Source organism: Erythrolamprus reginae, chromosome 2 (assembly GCF_031021105.1).
Source record: "Erythrolamprus reginae isolate rEryReg1 chromosome 2, rEryReg1.hap1, whole genome shotgun sequence".
Lineage (NCBI taxonomy): Eukaryota > Metazoa > Chordata > Lepidosauria > Squamata > Dipsadidae > Erythrolamprus > Erythrolamprus reginae.
The window spans coordinates 330,516,248-330,530,826 of record NC_091951.1 but is presented as its reverse complement, the minus strand read 5'-3'; the positions used below and the strand labels follow the sequence as shown (position 1 = coordinate 330,530,826).

Below are 14,579 nucleotides of genomic sequence, written 5' to 3'. Positions count from 1 at the left end.
AAAAAGGGCAAAAAACACAATTTGGCTCAGAATACTTTTCCCCCCTTGTTTTCCACCTACAAAATAAAGGTGTGTCTTATACATTGTTGCTTCTTATACTCCGAAAAATACGGTAATACTGTATTTATATAACCAAACACATATTTATGTAATTGTTTCAATCTGAAATCTTATTCCAGCTCAGCACACTTTCATGCTTAGAGAAAGGTAATGAACAAGGAGCAAAATTTAATTTAATTTAATTTATTAGATTTGTATGCCGCACCTCTCTGAAGACTCGGGGCAACTCACAACAACAATAAATACAGTAGACAATAATACAAATCCAATTAATAAAAGTAGAACTAAAACCCCTTAATATTAAAAACAATCAATGCGACACAGTCATACCATTCTCAAATGCTATAGTCAGAAGAGAGGGGGGAGTTAATCCCCCCATGCCTGGCGGCATAGGTGAGTCTTTAACATCTTGTGAAAGAAGGGGAGGGTGGGTGCAATTTGAATCTATGGGGGGAGTTGATTGCAGAGGGCCGGGGCCACCACAGAAAAGGCTCTTCCCCAGGTGCCGCCAGACGACATTGTTTAATTGATGGGACCCGGAGAAGGCCAACTCTATGGGACCTAATTGGCCGCTGGGATTTGTGTGGCAGAAGGCAGTCAGCAAGTAAGGGTCAGCAGTGGAATATACTACACATCTGAGAGTCTCAAAAGTTGCTTGGTAATATAAATTCAGTCTTGGCATTGCTCTTAAAAAACTGAAGTATTCACTTAAAAACGTACACCTACATTTGAATGTGAAGTAGCCAGCTGCTTTAGGGATGAATTATTTGTGAAGGAAAAATGTAAATATGGCAATACATAAGAATGCTTTCTAAGAATACCTATCCACAAAGATCCAAAGTTTCTCCTTTGTCAATTTTTTCCAAACTTGGCAACTTTGAATTGGGAAGTCCACTCATCTTAAAGTTGCCAAGTTTGAAAAATACTGTCCCATATTCACCATGAAAACAAGTTCATTTAATACCAGAGTAGTGCTTGTGTCGCTCCCATCCCACAAGCACGGATATCCTGATTTTAATCTGTGAAATATTGTCTTATAGTTTGCTTGTTGAGTATTGAACACCTGGCCCAAAGCTAAGCCAACAATAATGGAAGCAGGACTTTCATTTTGCTCATTTATTTATTTGATTCATATCGTGGTAGTACCAAGACTTCTGTGGTATAATCATTTGTTTGCCATATGCCATGTGTTTTCCACAACAGTGTTGAAGAAGTGTCCCCCTTTTACTTTCCTTTTCGTATTGTGTTCAAACAAGGTATTATAGTAAAAAAAAAAACCCACCACCTGTATTCTTCAAACTGCCAGTTCACATATCCTTATCTACTACTTGAAGAATCAGCTTCTATGGCAGATCTCTATGTGTGAAAGAAACACTTGAAGGACAGCATATGCTCTCATGTGGCTGCAGATGCATCCTATTAATCTATGACTCTGAGAATATGTGGAAAACTCTATTTTCTAGGCTTCAAGATAAGAACTTTGTACCCAGTGGTCGTAATGTCCATGTGGATTTACACCTTTTGTACAATGACATTGTCATTCAAGTGACATAAATTAGTCCATTACAATGGGTTTTCATGATAATGTCTGCTCAGATGAAGAATATGAATCTGAAAGACAAGCAGTCATAAATATACCAAAGCCAAGGAAAATAATCAAAACCACATAACAGCAAAAGTTAGAATATTTTGGTTATGTGATGCAAAACCAGGGGTGGGTTACCGCCTGGCTGGGGCAGGGAGACGCAGTGGGGTAGCGAAAATGGAGCTCCACCTCCGAGCACCCAATTTGCATTGAAACACGTTGAAAGAAAATGTAGGACGTCCTGCATAAGCCACGGCCACAGTGTGGTAGCAAAGGTTTTGGCAACCCTTCACTGTGCTAAACCCAGAAAAAGATGGCATACTTCATTAAATCCTGCAGGGAAAGATTGAAGGCTAATGAGGTCCAAGCAGAAGAAGAACATCATGGCTTCAAAATCTAAGGGATTGTTTTGGACAAAACTCAACATCATTTTTTAGTGTAGCCATTGATAAAAATAGGATCGCCAGCATGATTGCCAACATCTGATGACACAAGAAGAATAAGAATAAGAATCATCTATTTTGCTTGGCAGTTGATCAGAGGTGCTGTTATAGCAAAGAATTGGGTGCCCCCGGCCCCAAGATGTTTGTTTCTTCTGACATATTAAGTCTCAAACTGGAATTTGTCTCAATAGTTCTTGTGTTTAAAGAAAGTCAATCTTGGCTGTGTATGAAACAAAAATGTGGAGTCTGCAGCCAGGAACTCGGAATTATAAACTTAACCTCTGAGACCCCCAGATTCTGTGGTGTAATTTCACCAGCATCTGCCCAATGGTCACTGCAGCCACTTCCATTCTTCTCCACTCTGCCTTATGTTCTTGCTGCTTTTCTGGCTCATTCCCATCCAGACCCAACCTGGGACTGCATCTTCTGGTGGTCCAACTCCTTCCCAAACTTATGCTCTTAGAAAACCTTATGCTCCTATGTCCTATCTCATCTTTCTGGCCTCACCCTCTTGCCCGTCTCCTTTCTATTCTGAACAGCATCCCATCATGGAATAATATTAAATCATTTTCTTTGAATTATTTATATGGTTGCTCATCTCACTGATGTGACTCTGGGCGGTTTACAAAAACTTTAAAAATGCAATTTTGAAAATACACATAAGTAACTTAAAGAAAACGCCGCTGCTGAAAATACCGTACATGATCACTTGGGCTCAACTAACTTCCCATGCTCCATAGAACAATCTTCAGGGTTTTCCAAAAGGTAAGAACAGTTGGTCATGTTTTTTATTCTTTTTTTGGGGGGGGGGGGACAGTAAAATATCCAGTACAGTGACGTAAAATAGGTTTCAGGGATTAAACATAAAGTCGATAGAACAAACAACACCGTTGTGCATTCTGCAAGCAATTAAATTTATTGTGTAGTACAAAGTGATGCTCTGAAATCCAAAGATCAATGGTACAATAGCTTTTAATTCAATCTGGTCACAAGATTCTTGATCCGTAGATCTGAAAGGAATGTTCAGGTTGCTGAAAGATACAGAAAACATGTATATTGAAAGCAGGGTGAGTTGTTCCCAGTTCGGCCTGGTTCTTAGAACCAGCAGCACCAGTGATGGGAGACTCTGCCCAGGATGCTTTGCCTACCTGCCTGGGATGCTTCTGTGCATGTGCACTGGTAGTAAAGGGTTTTAGAACCCCCGACTGATGAAAAGATGAAAAAAAGATCTGATGCAAAATTGGCATCTTCTGACTTGGAAAAGGTGGTAAACCAAGTCAGAAGATGCCAATTTTGCATCAGAGAGAGAGAGAGAGAGAGAGAGAGAGAGAGAGAGAGAGAGAGAGAGAGAGAGAGAAAACTAAGCTTAAAGCTTTAATTTAACTAAGCTTTTGTTAAATTCCTTAACTAAAAATCTGGCCAAATGATGATGGCTTGTGTTTTAGGGTGGGTGTATAATTTTATCTGTAATCTTTTTATTGATTTTATGCTATAAGCCACCATGAGTCCCCTGGAGAAGGGTGGGAAAGAAAGAAAGAAAGAAAGAATGAAAGAAAGAAATCTCCTGTTCTGACTGGGGGATTCTGAGCATTGAACACACATCTTAAAGTTGTTCCATTTAAGAAATGGTCCAGTAATTCAGGTTTCAGGCTAGGGCTGAAGACAATCAGTCCAAGTTGATCCTTGGCTACAGATGTTACCTGGATGGTTTTTGAGTTCCCTAAGCCCAATCTACCTCAAAGGGTTGCTCTTGAAGGGAATAAATGGAGGGGGGAGCATTATGTTAGTTATCTTGATGTTCTGAGGGAAAGATTAGTTACCCATCTGACAAATAAATAATACATGGTTGTAATTGTAAAAATAGTTGGGACTGACTAAAACACTTTTCAAATCACGCCATCGTCTGTCCCTTCTGGAAATCATTCCCAACATATTCCATATGCTCACTAGCCTAGTTCCCAACCACAACTAGTGATGGAATAGCAACTGAAAGCAAGCACGGTGCTATCAATCTTTGCTCTCTCTGAGTCAGTCAGCTGAATTCTGAAAAGACATTTCCCATTCCCTCCTGTTCCAGGAAATTCCAAATTTCCAAATAGTTATCCTTCCTTCCTCCCTCCCTCCCTTCCTTCCTTCCTTCCTCCCTCCTTCTCTCCCTCCTTCTCTCCCTCCTTCTCTCCCTCCCTCCTTCTCTCCCTCCTCTCCCTCCCTTCCTCCTTCTCTCCCTCCCTCCCTCCGTTCCGCCCTCCTTCCCTCCCTCCTTTTCTCCCTCCCTCCCTCCTTCTCTCGCTCCTTCTCTCGCTCCTTCTCTCCCTCCCTCCTTCTCTCCCTCCTTCTCTCCCTCCTTCTCTCCCTCCCTCCTTCTCTCCCTCCCTCCCTCCATCCCACCCTCCTTCCCTTCCTCCTTCTCTCCCTCCTTCTCTCCCTCCCTCCTTCTCTCCCTCCTTCTCTCTCTCCCTCCATCCCACCCTCCTTCCCTCCCTCCTTCTCTCCCTCCTTCTCTCCCTCCCTCCCTCCTTCTCTCCCTCCTTCTCTCCCTCCCTCCCTCCCTCTGTCCCACCCTCCAGCAAAACCTTCACAGTTTCAGTTCTCCATGAGGATGCGTTGCTTCCAGAAGTATTAAATCCAGGATATCCCATGGACTTATTTTAAAATAGTACCATATTCATTATACACATTCAGAAGTTACAAACCTCTTAGTAGTCGTCCGTAATTAACAATGGCCTGGTTCTACACTTGCTCCAGGACATGTTTTGCCCCCGTGTCCAGGTGCAGGATTATTACACTCTCTTGTTCGCTGACGTTCTCCATGCTGACACGTGGACCAGCTAGACCAGCAGTTCCAGCTCCCATCAATGGCTGTTTGAACTGGATCAGGATCAGAAAGAATTTGTCTAACTTCAGAACATTCAGAATTTTAGAAATAACTTTGTCTTCCTTCAGAATCCCATAATCCTACAGTATAAAAGAACCATGGTGGCGCAATGGTTTGAATGCAGTACTGCAGGCTACTTGACTGCCGGCTGCCTGCAATTTGGCAATTTGAATCTCATCAGACTCAAGGTTTACTTAGCCTTCTATCCTTCCAAGGTTGGCAAAATTAGGGCCCAGATTGTTGGCAGCAATAGGCTGACTGCAAGCTGGTAAGAGGTGGGAACATTGTTAGCACCTGATTAGGGCTGGAAGGAAACATATTTGGAGCACATAGAGTAATGAAAAAAAGCCTACAGTAGAGCCAAGAGAGTAAGTCAATGAACGAATATATAGTAAGTCAATGAACGAATTCTAACCTGGTATGAAAGTTGACTTGGGTATTTCACAGGCATCTCCCTTGTAAAATGGAGTGCAGGTGCATTCACACTTCCCTTCTATCAGCATCGCCGTCCCACCATGTAGACAAGGCTGGCATTTGCATACGCTGTATTCAGCCAAAAAATCCTCTACAGCTAAGTCCAGATTTTCTTTCTTTCTCCTGGAGTCTGGGATTTTCAGCGGTACAAGTTCCGAAATTGGGGTTAACTGCAGAAATATTGAATGCACTTTTTCAGTTGAAACAATTGCTTATTCTTATTACGTACATAAAGAAATGACTGACTATTGCAATTCATCCTGAGAAGATCCATGTTTTCCTTCAGTCATACTTACCTCTCCTCAGTAATTGATTCTTTCAAATGCAGGTGTTAGTTATTCACTTTAGTACTGCTCCCTCAATAATAGCTGTAAAGTGTCAATCTTTCTATCAAATTCCCAGTCATTCTTTCATGATATTAGAGATGTCTATGAGAGACTTTAGAAGTAGGCCTCAGGAAAGTAGCACCATCAAGATAGGGCAGTGATGGCAAATCTTTCTTTCCTTGGGTGCTGAAGGAGTGTGAGCACGCGCTATTGCGCACATGTGATTCAATTATTCACCCATAATTCAATGCCTGGGGAGGACAAAAACAGCTTCCCTCACTCCTAGGAGGCACTCTGGAGGCCAGAAAGGGCCTGTTTCCCAACTTCTGGTGGGCCCAGTAGGCTCGTGTTTTGCCCTCCCCAGGCTCCAAAGGCTTCCCTGGAGCAGGGGGCAGGGTAAAAACGCCCTCCTCATCCCCCTGGAGGCTCTCTGGAAGCCAAAAAAGGCCTTCAGAGTCTCTGTGCAAGCCAAAAATAAAGCTGGACAGCACACACATGCACATTAGAGCTGAGCTAGGGCAACATGTTTTATTGTTGCTGTGAGCTGCCCAGAGTCTACGTAGAGGGGTGGCATACAAATCTAACAAATAAATAAATAAATAAACAGCTTGCATGCCATCAACCTCATCACCTCGAGGTTCGACTACTGTAATGCTCTCTACATGGGGCTACCTTTGAAGAGTGTTTGGAAACTTCAGATCGTGCAGAATGCAGCTGCGAGAGCAATCATGGGCTTCCCCAGGTATGCCCATGTTACACCAACACTCCGCAGTCTGCATTGGTTGCCGATCAGTTTCCAGTCACAATTCAAAGTGTTGGTTATGATCTATAAAGTCCTTCATGGCATCGGACCAGAATATTTCCGGGACCGCCTTCTGCCGCATGAATCCCAGCGACCGGTTAAGTCCCACAGAGTTGGCCTTCTCCAGGTCCCGTCGGCGAAACAATGTCATCTGGCAGGATCCAGTGAAATAGCCTTCTCTGTGGCAGTCCCGACCCTCTGGAATCAACTCCCCCCAGAGATTAGGATTACCCCCACCCTCCTTGCCTTTCGCAAACACCTCAAAACACACCTCTGTCGTCAGGCATGGGGGAATTGATTCCCCTGGGCCGTTTCTGCTTTATGTATGGTCTGTATGAGACGTATGAGTGCTTTTTATATTAAGGGTTTTAAATTGTTTTAATTTTTGGATTTGTACTTTTTCTTGTTGTGAGCTGCTCCGAGTCTTCGGAGAGGGGCGGCATACAAATCTAATAAATAATAATAATAATAATAATAATAATAATAATAATAATAATAATAATGCCAGCACTAATGGCTCTGCGTGCCACCTGTGGCACCCGTACCATAGGTTTGCCATCACTGAGATAGGGCAAGAGATCTAGGATTTGTCCACTTAGAACAGGGGTATCAAACTCAATTTCATTGAGGGCCACATCAGGGCTGTGGTTGACCTCAGGGAGCCAGTTGAGCATGGCCAACTGGGTGGTGTACCCAACTGGGTGGGTGTGGCCAAGTAGGTAGGCAGGGTTAGTTTGACGCCACTCCCCAAACCACTGGCATGTTTCCATTTTGCATTGGGTAGACCAGGCCAAAGCCAGGCTGGCCCCTTGGGACAGATCAAACTACAGGCCAGATTTGGCTTATGAGCTTGACACCCCTGACTTGGAACAATTTTATTTTATTATACTTTACCATTTAAAATCAGAGAAATGTTGTTTGAAAACTTTAGGTAAAGACATAACTTAAATTGGAATGAATGTAGAGTCAAAAAATATCTTGAAGAAGAAAACTTTGATGAACTGATCATAGAAAACCACAGCAGTCAAACTTCACATGAATGTGGTTTTAGCTTTACTTGACCAGAATCTTTGACTCTGAAAGTTAGCAGAGAAATTGTTCCTCAGGAAAGAGGAAAATTCTTTCATTTGTGAGTTCACATTTATTGACAACTTCTCCAACTTATTGATAGATAGAAGAAAAACCTCTCACCTCTTGTTTTATCACTACAGGAGCTTGAGATAGTGTAGCCGCCCACTCAATGTACTGTTCGATATCGACTATGACGTTTGAAGAAAGCTGTTCATTCAACTTTGTTAAAGTAGTTGTTGTCCCACCTTGAACTAGAGAGACTACATCTTTGATAATCCCGCTCTTTTTCACTTCCTCATCTGGAGGAGAAAAAAAATGGAGGTGAAATAATAGGAAGAGTGGCCTTAAGAAAACAACTTTTCTTGGACAGTAGAAAGAGATGATGGTAATGGTGGTGGTGATAGGAGCAACTGAATATTCATTTGGTTTTTATATTTTCACTTTCACTTGCCCTCTGATATTAGTTTAGTTTAATCAGATTTGTATGCCGCCCCTCTCCGCAGACTCGGGGCGGCTCACAGCAACAGCAATACAAGACAAATCCAATATTAAATTAATTTTAAAACACCACAAGTTAAAAACCAATCATACACACTAGCATACCATACACAAATTTTATAAGCCTAGGGGGAAGGAACATGTCAATTCCCCCATGCCTGACGACAGAGGTGGGTTTTAAGGAGCTTACGAAAGGCTAGGAGGGTGGGGGCAACTCTGATATCTGGGGGGAGTTGATTCCAAAGGGTCGGGGCTGCCACAGAGAAGGCTCTTCCCCTGGGTCCCGCCAAACGACATTGTTTAGTTGACGGGACCCGGAGAAGGCCAACTCTGTGGGACCTAACTGGTCGCTGGGATTCGTGCGGCAGAAGGCGGTCCCGGAGATATTCTGGTCCGGTGCCATGAAGGGCTTTATAGGTCATAACCAACACTTTGAATTGTGACCGGAAACTGATCGGCAACCAATGCAGACTGCGGAGTGTTGGTGTGACATGGGCAAATTTAGGAAAGCCCATGATAGCTCTCACAGCTGCATTCTGCACGATCTGAAGTTTCCGAACACTTTTCAAAGGTAGCCCCATGTAGAGAGCGTTACAGTAGTCGAGCCTCGAGGTGATGAGGGCATGAGTGACTGTGAGCAGTGACTCCCGGTCCAAATAGGGCCGCAACTGGTGCACCAGGCGAACCTGGGCAAATGCCCCCCTCGCCACAGCTGAAAGATGTTTCTCTAATGTGGCTTCGTGTGTGTCATAGGTTCGCCATCCTGGAATGAACTGTTCCATAAGTCTTGAGGTAGGACACCTCTATATAAGGTTGTTCTGTGAAAGTAGTTTCCACAGATTACAGGACTCAGCTATATTTACACCTTCCATAGGTACTTGACTAAATTGCAGAAACCTGGCCAGTTCCACCGTAGCTTTTTCTCATGTTTCTGAGAGCTCTTCCAGAAAAGTCCTGTTGCCTCATTCATAGTTCCCTCTAAGCTGAGCAATGAGCCATGGCTCACTTAAAAATCATCATCAACTCAGAGTTTTTCAAACCTGCCCAGAAGCCGAGACGGAAAGAGTGAGAGGGAAGGAGAGAGAGAGGAAGAGAGAGAAACAGATAGAAAAAAGAGAGGAAGGAAAAGAAAAAGAAAAAGAATGGGAGTAAGGAAGAGAGAAATAAAATCAAAATCTAGTTTGAAACTAACTATTTAAGTGGCATTTTGATATTGATAGAGTTGCCCTATTATGAGCTCATTGTTATAGACACACAGTACAGTATTTTATTTTGAAATTCTCTGAGGCAAAACAGGATGGGTTTTTTATTTATTTGTTTGTTTGTTTGTGTGTTTATTTATTTATTTATTTATTTATTTATTATTTCTGTGCCGCCCAGTCCCGAAGGGACTGCCGCTCAGACACTATACTTTTCCGCCCCCCCCCCCCAAAAAAAAAATTAGAGGGAACACTGGCCTCATTATGTCAGTGGCCAATTATCTGTTGTCTTGTGAAATATAACTTATTGAGTCTTAACTTATTGAGTCTTTGTCAGATTCTTTATTCTGGTACTCTTCCATAGATTTAGATTAGATTAGATTTATTGGATTTATATGCCGCCCCTCTCCGCAAACTCGGGGCGGCTCACAACTCACTGCATCAGTTGAAATCTTCCTGAACAGAAAATTCTGCCTTCTTTGCTAGACTTGTTGTAGATGCAATGAACGTCATCTTTCATGAAAGCCCCTTCACACAAATGCTTGACATAAAGCTACAGATTAACACTATATCATGGCATTATTTAGTGATCGGCACATTAGTGAAATATTTTATGTTTATTTATTTATTTATTTAACGGTACTTATTTGTATCCTGCCAAAATCCCGAGTCAAACATATCTAATATACCTTTTTCTTCCTAGTTTCCTATTTTGTCCTATGAGACATGATATAATTACTATAATATATTTTGTGAGTTGTGAGTTGTGAGCCGCCCCGAGTCTCCGGAGAGGGGCGGCATACAAGTCCAACTAATAAATAAATAAATAAATAAATAAATATTTTTAAAAACCCACCCTTTTAACGACCTGATAACCCCTTTATTCAGATTAGAGTCAGAGGTCACTGGATGGAGTAGAACATTTACAGGCAGCAGATTTTTTTTCTTTGTGCTGCTACCTAGGATTGAACTCTCAACCTTCCTAGTGGCAGGCAAACATCTTCATCACTAAGCCACCATGCCACTCATTATGTATTGTATTGTATTGTATTATTATTATAATTATAGAAGATTGAAATATAGAAGATTGATGGCAGAAAAAGACCTCATGGTTCATCTAGTCTGCCCTTATACTATTTCCTGTATTTTATCTTAGGATGGATATATGTTTATCCCAGGCATGTTTAAGTTAAGTTACTGTAGATTTACCAACCACATCTGCTGGAAGTTTGTTCCAAGCATCTACTACTCTTTCAGTAAAATAATATTTTCTCAAGTTGCTTCTAGTCTTTCCCCCAATTAACCTCAGATTGTGCCCCCTTGTTCTTGTGTTCACTTTCCTATTAAAAACACTTCCCTCCTGGACCTTATTTAACCCTTTAACATGGTTAAATGTTTCCATCATGTCCCCCCTTTCCCTTCTGTCCTCCAGACTATACAGATTGAGTTCATTAAGTCTTTCCTGATATGTTTTATGCTTAAGACCTTCCACCATTCTTGTAGCCCGTCTTTGGACCCGTTCAATTTTGTCAATATCTTTTTGTAGGTGAGGTCTCCAGAACTAAACACAGTATTCCAAATGTGGTCTCACCAGCGCTTTATACAGCAGGACCAGAATCTCCCTCTTCCTGCTTGTTATACCTCTAGCTATGCAGCCAAGCATTCTACCGCCCCGAGTCCACGGAAAGGGGCGGCATACAAATCTAATAAATAAATAAATACTTGCTTTCCCTACTGCCTGACCGCACTGTTCACCCATTTTGAGACTGTTATGTTAGCATTACATCAGTACATCAGTATTTTTCATTACTTAATGTGATTATACAGCATGTGATTGAAAACACGTCTTAGTTTTTGTATGAAGCTTGTAACAATACGTCTTAGTTATTGTATGGGGGTGTCAATCAACATGCAAACTTGGACAGCAATATGTCAGAAGAAGATAGGGGCTGATGTACTCACCACTTTTAAATCCACCGCCTTTACATTTTTTAGCCTTAATATCAGCTGTGGCTTCTGCAACATCTGCGGTGACAGTAATTCCTAAATTAAAGCCTAGGCAGTCGCTGACATCCTCTGCAGTAACCCCTGAAAATAGAGTAAATAAAAATGATTAGAGGGATACATAAGTGTTACACAGAAAAGGGGTGTTGGGGAATATGCTATCAAATTCCTGATTTTATTTCCTTCAGAAGAAATTGCAAGATGGGAAGTACAGTGGTACCTTTTCTTACGAACGGCTCTACTAACAAACTTTTTGAGATATGAACCTGGTGTTTAAGATTTTTTTTGCCTCTTCTTCCGAACTATTTTCACTCTATGAACTCAAGCCACCATCACTGGGATGCCCCGCCTCCAGACTTCCATTGCCAGCTGAAACGCTGGGATTTCCCTGAGCCTCCACTTGCTGGGAATCCCTGCCTCTGGATTTCCGTTGCCAACCGAAGCGCCTGTTCTTGCATTGCTGGGATTCTCTTGTGGCTCCGCTCACTGGGATTCCCTTCAATTTTGCTGGCGCTGCTTTGAATCCCAGTGAGGGGAGGCTGAGGGAAATCCCAGCAGTGCAAGAATGGGTGCTTTGGCTGGCAACGGAAGTCCAGAGGTGGGGTTTCCCAGCGAGGGGAGGCTCAGGGGAATCCCACCAATGCAAGACTTTGGACTTCCATTGCCAGCCAAAGTGCCCGTTCTTGCGTTGCTGGGATTTCCCTGGGGCTTTCCTTGCTGGGATTCAAAGCAGCGTGGGCAAAAATGAAGGGAATCCAAGTGAGGGGAGCCTCAGGGGAATCAGAGCAGTGCAAGAATGGGTGCTTCGGCTGGCAATGGAAGTCCAGAGGCGGGGATTCCCAGCGGCACAAGGCAAAAGGGGTGACTCTTGGGTTGGGGTTGCTATGGGAAAAGTTGCTTCTTCCTATGAACTTTTCTACTTACGAACCTGGTCATGGAACAAATTAAGTTCGTAAGAAGAGGTACCACTGTATTGGAGATATATATATATGACGGTCTTGGTATATTCGGGTTTCTTCCCGTGTAGGATTTGAAAATTTCTGGCGATGTTTCCACGAGGTCCCAATCGTCATCTTCAGGCTGTCCTTGTTCTAGGGCGAACACAGTGAGACCTGAGCTGCCTTCCTTCTATAAATACTGGTGGCCGGGTGTGGTTTGATGGCTCAGCAATTGCCTGCTGTGCAGAAACTTCCTGGTGAGTCAGTGGGGTAACACCTGGGGTCATTGATGTAACTGAGGTATGCTGATTAGTTAATGATTGTGGATTAGGCGTGATATCCTGAGTAGTTGGAGCTGGCAGGCTACTTGATTGTTTTGCAATATGTGGGCGCAGTGCCAAAGGATCTCAGCGGACATTTGAAAACCATTGGAATTGACAAAATCTCCATCTGTCAATTGCAAAAGGGATCGGCAAACATAATTCACTGCTACATCACACAGTTCTAGGTGCTTGGGAAGTGCCCGACTGGTGATGAAATACGAAATCCAGCATAGTGATCTCGTTTGCTGTGTTGTATTGACAACAACAACAACAACAACAACAACAACAATAATATAATTTTTAAAAGTTATAAAGTTATGTTTAAGAAACCCCCCTCTGTACTAGTCACTTAAGTGAGATGGGTGGTATATAAACTTGATAAAGAAATAAATTGATGAATATAATTTGGGGAAAACCATAATGATGGATGCTGACTCTTATCATTTAACCAGTCTGATGCCAATGCAATATGTATTTATTGTAACTAAAAGTATTCAGAAAGGTTAAAATCATATGAAGCAAGCACCAAGGATTGTAAGTTTTTAGGGGGGATCCAACTGTTGTCTTTGAGGTGAAGAATTCAACAATAAAATTAACAGTGACTCAATATTATTTATTTATTTATTCATTCATTCATTCATTTATTGGATTTGTATGCTGCCCCTCTCCATGGACTCGGGGCGGCTAACAACAATGATAAAAACAGCATGTAACAATCCAATACTAAAACAACTAAAAAACCCTTATTATAAAACCAAACATACATACAAACATACCATGCATAAATTGTAAAGGCCTAGGGGGAAAGAATATCTCAGTTCCCCGATGGCTGATGGCAGAGGTGGGTTTTAAGGAGCTTATGAAAGGCGAGGAGGGAGAGGGCAATTCTAATCTCCAGGGGGAGTTGGTTCCAGAGGGCCAGGGCCACCACAGAGAAGGCTCTTCCCCTGGGTCCCGCCAAATGACATTGTTTAGTTGACGGGACTCGGAGAAGGCTCACTCTGTGGGACCTAACTGGTCGCTGGGATTCGTGCGGCAGAAGGCGGTCCCGGAGATAATCTGGTCCGGTGCCATGAAGGGCTTTATAGGTCATGACCTATAAACACCCTTAGGTGCAATTGGTACCCTGAACTGATCTAAGCTGAGATGCAGAAGAACCCAGTTTTAAAGAAAACTGCATTATGGTCAGAAATAATTTGCTCTGATTGCCAGCTATGCCATTATTCCAAAATTTACTCTTGAGTTTAAGAGATTACTTTCATTCTATCCTTACCACGTGATGAAAGAGTTTGGTTATCCAACACATATATTAGCTCATATTTTCCTCCAACTGTTCCTTTCTGTGAATAATGAGTTCCATATGTTTCAAGAAATTTAAAATATTCTCCCTTCTCATAGTCACTTGGCAAAAGCTTTATATCTTCTAGGAATGTCTCAGTCAATCTCAAATCACGTCTTCGCAACTGGAATATTCCCAGTTGTATATTAGATCTGACATGTAAATAGATGGGATTCTATAAAGAGAAAATAGTAATATATAAGTTATTCTATCCACAAGTATAGAGGTAGAGAATGAGATTGTAGTACTCTTACATTGTCCTCTGATTGTTATAAATTTATTTATATGGGCAATTCTGAAGTCATGCAGGAATTCATAGACAATATCAATAGCACTATATCAATATATCACTGCACAGTCTTTTACAGCACTCTGTAAATGTCAGCATGTTGCCCCAAACAATCTGGGTCCTCATTTTACCAGTCTTGGAAGGATGGAAGGCTGAGTCAATCTTGAACCCATCAGGATCAAACTCCAGAATGTGAAATATTGCTGCACCACCACAGCTCATAGACAACAGGTGCAAACATGGAAGTTGAAGTTCTTATTGGGGGCAATATGCTGACTCTGTAAACTGCTTAGGGAGAGCTGTAAAGCAGTATATAAGTCTAAGTGCTATTGATAGTCATATGGTAAATGATT

General features: G+C 42.2%; 1 protein-coding gene across 2 annotated transcripts in view; it reads right to left on the bottom strand.

Annotated features, from left to right (window-relative positions):
• Positions 1-2,981: 2,981 nt before the first annotated feature.
• The window catches only part of LOC139162726 (complement component C9-like), a 35,003-nt gene continuing 23,405 nt past the window's right edge, over positions 2,982-14,579 (bottom strand). The window contains exons 7-12 of one of the 2 annotated variants that reach the window (XM_070743413.1): positions 13,872-14,112; positions 11,296-11,421; positions 7,757-7,935; positions 5,379-5,607; positions 4,782-4,956; positions 2,982-3,119 (exon numbers count right to left, since the gene is read on the bottom strand). In XM_070743413.1, coding sequence (XP_070599514.1) covers positions 4,802-4,956; positions 5,379-5,607; positions 7,757-7,935; positions 11,296-11,421; positions 13,872-14,112 — 930 coding nt within the window. In that variant the 3' untranslated portion in view covers positions 2,982-3,119; positions 4,782-4,801. The remainder of the gene's footprint in view (positions 3,120-4,781; positions 4,957-5,378; positions 5,608-7,756; positions 7,936-11,295; positions 11,422-13,871; positions 14,113-14,579) is intronic. The other variant, XM_070743414.1, reaches the window with a different exon arrangement.